The 10,082-nt window shown below is 34.9% G+C and overlaps 1 protein-coding gene across 1 annotated transcript; it reads right to left on the bottom strand.

Annotated features, from left to right (window-relative positions):
- Positions 1-3,062: 3,062 nt before the first annotated feature.
- On the bottom strand, positions 3,063-9,350 carry LOC110684346 (probable phospholipid-transporting ATPase 4). Its single transcript, XM_021860794.1, has 11 exons — positions 9,052-9,350; positions 6,617-8,558; positions 6,392-6,502; positions 5,906-6,182; positions 5,740-5,828; positions 5,466-5,553; positions 5,168-5,377; positions 4,926-5,051; positions 4,344-4,442; positions 4,054-4,245; positions 3,063-3,977 (listed from the first exon to the last, which is right to left on the bottom strand). Exons 2-11 carry the CDS (start codon positions 8,404-8,406, stop codon positions 3,309-3,311), a joined length of 3,651 nt encoding a protein of 1,216 aa, XP_021716486.1. The 5' UTR covers positions 8,407-8,558; positions 9,052-9,350; the 3' UTR covers positions 3,063-3,308.
- Between the last annotated feature and the right edge of the window lie 732 nt (positions 9,351-10,082).

The following is a 10,082-nucleotide window of genomic DNA, read 5'->3' as shown; positions in this document are numbered from 1 at the left end:
AGCTAGAGAACTCAATTAGCTTGGCTAGCAAAGCTAATTTGCTCGGGAATTAAACTTGTCAAAAAAAAAATGCTCATTGCACCAATTAAGCTCTTTTCATGTACTACCTTCGGTCCAATTTACTCGCAACAAAGGAATATTTTATGTCTCACAAATAATACCCCTTTGTTGCGAGTAAATTGGACCGGAGGTAGTATTTTCTATCTAACGACTACTACTAACCTAATAGCTACCCATTGGAGTAAAAATAGCTAAAATGATAATTAGACTTAAAGCTTATGTGGCATGGCAAGCTAATTGTCAAATAAACTTGTCATTGGAGTTTCTTTCAAAAAAAAAAACTTAAAAAAAAAAAAAACAAAAGAAACCTATCAATAAATTGGGAAGAGTAAAGGCATCTTAGTTTGTAATCTCTTACTATTTATCTCGAAATTCTTTTCCTAACATATGCTTAATAAATTGAGATACAGTATGGACAGACTATGAATTACCATTGTTAAACTACTCACAAGAGTCTTACTTTTTTTTTTTTTTTGACAACACAAGAGTCTTACTAGATCCAATGTTACAAATGTAAATAACCAAATTACAACTTTTTAGCAAAAAAACTACTAATTAGTCTATGACCCTATACATTAAGGGTATATTCTCATTGACTGAACTCAACTGAAGTGAACTGAACTGAACTGAGTTGAACTGAACTTAGCTGAAATGAACTGAACTGAACTGAAATGAATATTTTATAAGAGAAAGAAATTAGGAGTTGAACTGAACTGAACTGAACTGAACTAAACTGAACTGAATTTCAACGTAAGAGAACAAGCCCTAAGCCTAGGAATATGTGGAAGAATATTTAACAAATAACTTAAAATAAACCATTACTTGTTCTCATTATTGGAGTTTGGTCTCTACAAATGTGAGTTTTAAATAAAACTGTTTTATTTAAAGGTTTATAAGAAACAATAATATAAATGAGATTCAATGAGAGGTATTATCATCTCAAGTATTTGATATTAGCAACTTATTAAAGTATTGTTTGTTTAAAGAGATACTAGAGGCAATAATGTAGATAAAATTCAATCTAAAAGGTGATGATGACCCAAGATATTATCAACTAAAGCAATTGACATTTACATTTGAGTATACTATAGTGATTTAACTGATTTTGATTACATTTCTTTTAATTAACTTGTTAGAAAATGTTTTTGACATGGTAATGATTATCTGATCATTTTAGTTAAATATATTAACATAGTATGCAATGCATTAAAATCACCAAAGATTTGTATTGATCCAAATTCTCCAATTTTTTAAGGTGAGAAAAATAATAACTCAAATTTGATGTTCCAATCAATAATGGATCATATCACTCAAATCCCTCAATTATGTCTTAAAGGAGACATGTTTGGAAATTTAGTAATACACACATGTAAATCCTCAATTTAAATGAATAAAAATCACATGAAATTCGTTATCACAATGTATTAATTTGAATCGAAGGAGTACTAAGACACACTGATATCCTACAACTAAATCAATTATCAAGCAAATGTGCATCTCTCAAAGGACTCAAACTAAACAATGTTGACATTTGACACTTTGTATTAAAAATTCTACAATGTCCTTCTTTAAAAAGGACACCACAATTTGCTTATGTGGCAAAATTTGATTGGCTTATATTTAGTATTAAATTTTTTATTTTAAATTATTTTTAATGTTATAATGTATTAAAATTGTATTTATATTATATATTATTTTTAATACATGTATTTTTTTTTAAAGAAATACATAATTATAAATTATGAAAACTTATTTTAAAAATCTAATTAATTTTCAAATTTATACTTATAATTAAAAACCACAAAATTAAAATTAGGGTAAAGTGCACTTCCACCATCATTTTCCGGTAGCATCCCCGACAATTTTCAGGCGTGCTTTGGTCAGGCAAAGGGTTCATCACGGCGATAATGGTTTCTAGTGGTTCAGGGTACGTTTTTCCGGCGAAATTTAGGCAGAATTCTCGATTATTTTGTGCAGTTTAAGGGCGATTTCAGGTTGTGTTTTGGGTGCAATTTCAGGGCGGATTTTAGGCTGTCTTCTCTGTTCTTTGGTGCAGTTTCAGGCTGTCTTTCAGGGTTCATTAATGTGTGCATTTTTCTGGCGATATTCAGGCTATTTTCAGGCGAATTTCACGCTGTATTTTGGCGAATTTCAGACCATTATCTGGCGACTTTCAGTCAGTTTTAGGCAGGGTTCAGGCGACTTTATTGGTTAGTTTTCAGGCGACCGAAAAGGTGTTTCTTTTGGCTTCATTGGTCAGGTTTCAAGCGGCCAGGTTGGTGTTCAGACGACGTGAATTCCGGGCTTTGATGAACAATGATGAATTTTTGATTTTCTAAAATTCTAATTATAATTTAATTTCACACCATAATTTTAAAAGTTAAAAATAGATTTTCAATTACAATAATTACGTATTTAAAAAAATACACGTATTTACAATTATACATACATGTATGGTATGTTTTGACTTTAAAAAATAAATGAAAAATTGGCCAACCATAACATGCCATGTCAGCATGTTATGGTGCCTTTTTTTAAAGAATGACATAGTAGAATAATCCCACTTTGTATACTTTTTTTTTTTTTTTTTTTTTGACGGGAGACACTTTGTATACTTAATCAAACTGCATTTACTAATTGTTGAATATCTGCTGGCACATTACATTATACTTCGTAGATGTTAATAAAGCTGTGATAAATCATTAGAATTTTTCAATGAGTTAATGCTGACCCAGATACATTTCGAAGACAAGCTCAGATTTAAATCCTACCTCATTCCTACTATAATAAATCCAGCTTCAACATACTCTGTATCTTGCCATCTTGGTAACTGTCTCGGTACAGGGGTCGTGCCACAGCCTCTGGTGGCACACAGTCACAAACCACGGTGGTCATTCCATGCCTGTCACACTTCTCAGGGATGGGGGTAGGAAAAAAAACAAGGGGAATTACTTATGAAAGACAGAAAAGAGGGAGAGAGAGAGAGAGAGGAGGCACGCATCTTTGTTTCAAATCATTCACAAACTGTACTATTCATTTACTCGTATATATATGGTACATACAACAGCTATATAAAGCTCTTGTTCAATGAATATGGGACACAAGAGATACCACGAAAAAAATTGCTAATTTATGAACTTTAAAAAAAAAATTTAAAAAAATTGTAAGACCTACCAAAAAATGGAAGCTTGTTAAGCAAAATCTAAAAAAAAATAAAAAAAAAAAGAGAAGAAAAAGAAATAAATCAATTATGATACAGGAGAAGGGTGGTAGGTTGCTCCAGAATGCTTTTTATTCAGTTTGATTTTCAACTGTCTGATTTTGGCTTCTACCCTTGCAGTAAAACCAATCTTGGTCGTTTGCCTTGCCTTCGATTGTTCCCTGACCCACATAGTTTGATCCTCGACATCCTTCTTATAGTATTTGATCTCTTGGATTATATGGTGATCCAATGGGTTGAAAGATCGTTGGAACACAATGTGCGCAAAGTATGGGAGAACACAAGCAACAGTCACCAAAAGAGTTGTCGACCAATATATGGGTGCTGGTGCAAGGGCTTCTACAAGCAGATTATGGGCATTCCCAGAGACAGTTGAAGGCATTGCACCATAGATCAAGAGAAAAATGTACCACATTCCAATGCTACCCCACACAAGCAAGTGTTGGATCCAAGTAAAGTGGCTCATGGTGAGGGCAATTTGACAATTGACGGCCCAGATAATTCCTGTGAACATGATGGTTCCCACTGCTGACATGTCAGCAACCTGACCTCCAGAGCGAAATGCTTGATTGTAAAATATGATAATGTTGAAAAAGAATACTACGAGGGAGGTATAGAGGCCATTTCCTATCCACCCAAAAATTCTATACCAGTCAAAAAACAGGTTTCTTGGGCCTTGCTGATACAGCGCTGGGAACTGGAAATTATAAAACTTGGATCAACACAAATTTCACTGTAAAATGTTAGGAATTTGGATTCAGATGAGAATTTACCTCCAAGCAGACATCTGAAGAAACATCCTGCTCAAAAACTCCAAGAGAAATGACGGGCAAAGAGGTGAGGATCACATTGAAGGAGAGAGAATACCAATCATCGTAGATTGTTTGCCCAGAAAAGCCAGCAAAGGCCTCAAAGTAAAATAAAGTGAGACCAAAAGCTATATTCTTGTAAAAAAAGTAGCAAATCTGTACCAAAGAGGGAAAAAAACAATTTTGTGGTTATATATATTATTCTAGCCACTAATATTTAAGAATATACACAAGTTTGAGCTTGAATTCATTACCATCTGAGCTATTCTCTTGTAACACCAATGTCCATGTACAAGCAAAAGCCTTTCCAGAAACCGAAATTGTGCAACAGCAAAATCACTAGCCATCACCGCCTGCAAAAAGCTGAATGCTATGGTAAGACGGAATCATGCTACCCAAAATACGTAGATGGGAAAAGTTAAAAATGAAAAGCATCAAAGAGCATTTAGATGAATAGTAGCAAAAAGTCAGAAACCATGTTTCACCATGGCAAGAGTCACATTAAAGTAGAAAAAGATTATCACAGGAGAATGCCATAGAAGATTATTAGTCAGTATAAGAGTACAGCCCTTTTGTTAAGGTCTAAATCACTTGGCATCATATTACAATAATTTCAAGCTACTCAAAATGAAATGGTGTTAATGGTGAAGAAGATTTGCTAGCTAAAGGTAGTTGAGAATTCCAAAAAGAGTACATTACAGAAGCATACCATTCATTCTGTCAATAAGTGGCAGAGATTAGGAAAAAGAAAAGCAGCAGCACAGGATATGACCATGTAGAAGTGAGAACTAGAAACAAGTTAGAGAGGGGAAGAAATCATCATGGACACTACCTACCTGCATACCTTCAGCCCCACTGATGCCCACACCAATATCAGCTTCTTGAATCATTCCAACATCATTGGCACCATCACCAATGGCCAAAGTGGTTTTTCCAGTCCCTTCTTTGACCAACCTTGTTACCTAATAATTTGGAGAAAAAAGTAAGATTTTTCTGTTTTTTTTTTTTTTTTTAATTCTATTTTATATGTATGCTGGGCGGGGAGGGGTAGACAGACAAATTAAATGATAATGCATACCAGCGCCTTCTGCTTCGGAGAAACACGGCAACAAATAACAGATGCACATTCAACTGCTAGACTCAAGAGGTAGTACTTCATGTCATCTTCCAGAGCATAGGTCAAACTTTTCCCATCAATGATCAAGGCAAACGCAGCATGCGGATCCTTTTCAAGTTTAATCATTTGAGAAGCATTGGTGATTTGTAATGAAATGTTCTCTTTGATTGCCTGGTTGGTCACCATCAAAACTTTCTAGTATGAAATCTAATAAAATTTGAAAGTGAATCATCAGATTATTTCTGAAGACAACTGGTACCTCTTTGGAATCATTGCCAGTTCCTTCGATATGTGCTGTTGATATACAAATCTGTTTCATGCCTTGACGAAGAAGACTGCATGAATAGCTGCATACACGAAGAGAATGGATTTAGTCTATAGATTTTTGTTATCATAAAGAGAATCAGTAATGCAAGTCATCTAATATGTCTAATTCAGCTCATAATTCACTGCAAATTGCATCTCTCCCATTAGTAAACCAAATAGGAGAACTTTGGTTCCACTTTTAACGAAGCAAGGTGGAGAGCACATACCCAATGTTTATAGCAGTTTCCATCTTATCACCGGTGAGAACCCATAACTTGAGACCAGCTTGAGCAAGTTTATCAATGCATTCAGGGACCTACAGTAATGAAAAATTGTAAATTTATGCAGAACATTATAAGTAAATTGTAGTTTAGGGACCAAAAAGATACATACTCCTTTCTGCAGCTTGTCTTCGACAGCAGTTGCACCCACAAGAATTAAATCTCTCTCCATCATATCTGAAACCCGCTCCAGATTTACGTCTCTATCACTCCCAATGGAACTCTTTGCTTTCACAAATTCATTGTTCCAATCAGAAAATTCAGACTCTTCAAGCTTTTTATAAGCAAGGGCTAATGTACGCAACCCATTATCTCCATAATCATTTAGATGCTTTGTAGTGTCTTCCAGATACTCTTTTCCATTCTTTGAAAGCCGTTCAAAAATTATACTGTAAACCCACAGATTCATCAAATGTTAGATAGGGTAACATAAAAGTGATGCAAGACTGAACCCAAAACATTGCAAAAAAGAAAGAAATTATGCTAGCCAACTCCCAAATGAATAAAAATTAATATGAATTCTAGATACATTAATTAAAAGGATACATGCGCATGCATGTAACTGAAGAAACAATGGTGATAAACCAAATATACACACCTGTCTGCTCCTTTGCAGAAAAGAAGAATTTGGCCTTCTTCATTGCGCACGATCACAGACATTCGTTTTCTCTTGCTCGTGAAATCTAAAAGAGTAAGAACTTTATATTCCCTGACAGATACATATAGGAAAGAAAACAATTCAATAGTTTTCAAATTTTCAACACAACAAGAAAAATGTTACAGTAACACCTCAGGTACAGTAACTTGTTCAGTTCAAGCTGACCTTTCAACAGCTTGTCCATAGCTAGAATATCTCTCACGAACAACGACAGTGGATTGGGTTCTTTTCACAAACTCAAAACCAAATTCCCTGGCAGCCGCAAGAAAGGCAGCTTCGTCAGGAGATTCTGCTTCATAAGTGTATGTGCCGGTCTCTTCATTCAGCTCAGGGATGGCAGTATGACAGACTGCAAGAATGCGAAAAAATAACAGCATAGTCTCCACATTGGGCTCATTAACCCAATTGCCTGCCAGGAGCCGGTCATCCTCAAAGCCAAAGCCTTTTACAGCAGTTTTATGATCCCTCTCATCTCTGGAAGTGATTACAGATTCCAACTCTATTTCTGACCTTCTGAAACCACTATTAGACATTTCTGCACCCTGCTCCTCTAGGTCCTTTGCCATCTGTTTAGCAGCAGCAAGTTCAACTTCACTAGAACGAGTGCCATATGCTACACCAGCAATACAGCACTTGAGAAAATCCATTTGATTGCATGTCAAAGTACCAGTTTTGTCGGATAGGATTGTGTCAACTTGGCCCAATTCCTCATTTAAATTTGATGTCCTAGCCTGTGCTGGTGTTCCTGACTCTTCATCATACATGTGTAAGTCCTTGTCAATAAAGATGGCTTGTAGAAATTTCACAAACTCAATGGAAACATACAGTGAGATTGGAATTAAGTATCCATACAGTATGAGCGCAGTGACAAGATGGAAGAGACCAGACAACGCTGGCCTGTTGGGATCATACAAGCCCTTGCCATCTGGGGCTCTCAAGTACCACCATTTTGGCATGTCATACTTGGTCCTCACTGAGAAGCCAACTGAGCTGATCAAGGAAATCAACACAAGCACAGAGAAAAGGATATATATGATATGGTCCATTTTCTTTTCTATCCTACTTCTTTTTGAAGGGGAATCAGTTGCATTCTGCATCACTTTACTGTCATGTCCAGTGAAAATAACCACACCATACACATAACCAGTGTTCCTGAGCTTTGAGTCCCTCAGAAGAATCTGATTTGGATCAATAGGAAAGATCTGGCGCTCAAACTCCAAATTACCGACGAATGTGTAAAGATTCGGATTTGGGTCCTCACATCTGATCATACCCTTGAAATCCTTAAATGAGGAGTCATCATCCAACGTTAAGGTTACTTCTAGAGCTCTCTTAACTTTTAAGTTTGTCTCGCCGTCTAAATTCATAGTCTCCACATAACAAATACCATCTTCATAACTTGAAGATAGCAGCAACAAATCTGCTGGGAAAAACTCATCCTTCTTTACTTTTACAACATCTCCAACACATACCCTTTGCCATGTCCTGCCCCCAAACACACCATCCCCTTTGTGAACACTGACTTTTCGACTATTAACCTTCATATCTTGAATAAACCTACGCCAATCCTCCACAGCTTCCTTGGCCATAGTAAGCCCAACCACAATAGACAGAGGAGCAATCATACTAATAGGACCAAACGGTGAAACTGAGGTGACAGATAGAATTGCAGCCAAGAGAAAGTACATATTGGCAGCACGACGAAATTGCTCAAATAGACCCTTTGGAAGGAATGTAATAATATTGTACTTAGTAGTCGAGATATTGTTAGACCTATATCTAAGAGGTTTTTTCTTATGAAGATCAGATTGGTTGCAGTGTACAATTCGAGAAAAGCCGGGGCCATCAGGTAATGAGCTCGGAGGATCCTCAGGCCTTTGATGGTGTGGCCGGAGACAGGCAAATGTATAAAGATTGCTACGACGTATCTTTGCCCTAATCCTACCCTTCGCCATATCTTAGCTTTCTAAGTCAATCAAGTCTATATTGACACATCTTAATCAAACCATTTCATCCTCCTGGGAGCTCACCCCCTTTCAATCTTTCAGCTGAAATTCCAAGAAATCACTGTACCCCAGAAAGATATTTAACCGATCCAAAGCAATTCCTACATATATAACAGCCCATTATAATGTATACAGAATCACAATTTAGCTGGTTCTCATCTCCTAATATTTGAAATTCTAAAAATTCATAAAGTCAACCAACAAAATAGCATTTTCTTTAATATCCCAAACATGAATTACATAAAGAAATTGGATATGGGGACAAATCATATAAATAAAATCCAAAAAAAAATAAAAAAAATCATAATATAAGAAAGACTGATCCAACAATGAAGAACAAGAGTCAAAATCATATCACTAATTTCTGATCATGCATTATAAGAGAAAAAACAATTCCAGATATCATGCATTAAAACCGACAAAAACCCAGACAAAATTATTCCCCAAAAAAAATTTGAAATCATACCCAGATGAAGAAATTGTCCCAGAAATCCCCCCAACCCAGAAAAAAAATATATAATAATTTTTTTTTTAAAAAAAAAAAAGTAATAAAGCTCATAACATTAAAGATTGTAAAAAAGACAATGAGGGTACCTGCGATAATCACAATGCTTGACTTGTTGTTATCAAAATCCAAAAACACCAACAAAAAAAATTAAAGACAAAACCCAAATTTTGAAATAATAAGAGATCTTAGCAAAATACAGCTCCTTAATTTTGGAGGGATCTCAATGTATGTTTATTTTTTGGGTTAGAAGAGAGAAAATCTAGAGAGAGAAAGAGGGGGGAAATTGCAGAGAGAATGAGAGACAGAGGAAGAGAGAGAAAACAGGGTTTAGTCTTTCTTCTCTTCGTCCGGAAAACTTCGAACCAATAAGCAGCATTTTCCGGGCCTTATTAATAAATTTCTTTAAAATAAGAATAATTAATTATTTACTACATTTATTAAATAATTAATAACAATTTCCAATTAAAGTGTATGGTGATTAATTTAATTTGAGTCCCCATACCATAACTTTTCATGTTTTTTTTTTTTTTTTTTTTTACTTTCTTTGAAATAAAATAAATAAATAAAATTTGCTAAAGTGAAATTCACCAATTTCTTTCTTTATTTGTGAAATTTTGGGCATTGATTGAGAATAGAAGTTTCCTAGTAATTGAGGGTGAAGTGGACACCTGTTTTAGATTGGTAGAAACTAAAGACTAGTAGACCTAAGTATTGAAGGAGTCAACTCAATTTTCTACAAAAGAAATTTGTGCTCATTAGTCATTGCTACTTGCTAGTAGACTAAAATTTCTTTCATTTCATATCTAATTGTTGCTAATTCATCCAAAGTTCCTCTAAAATTGTTTTTTTTTTTTTGCCAACACACAAACAATATATAGAGGAATGTAAAAAATTATGACCTACATGCGTTGATGTGAGTCATTATATATGCACATAAGATGACATATGGTCACGATAATGTCTTGTCCCAATGAGAAACCAGGCTATGTGATCTAATAAATTATACGAAATACAATTTATAAGATGCATCTACAAGAACAAGTATGCGTAAAATCTATATAAATTGAAATAAAGTAACCTCGATAAAAATGACCTTCAAATATTAACTGAGATAAGT

The sequence above is a fragment of the Chenopodium quinoa genome, unplaced genomic scaffold, assembly GCF_001683475.1.
Source record: "Chenopodium quinoa cultivar QQ74 unplaced genomic scaffold, ASM168347v1, whole genome shotgun sequence".
NCBI lineage: Eukaryota > Viridiplantae > Streptophyta > Magnoliopsida > Caryophyllales > Amaranthaceae > Chenopodium > Chenopodium quinoa.
This window is presented reverse-complemented; position numbering and strand designations above follow the sequence as displayed.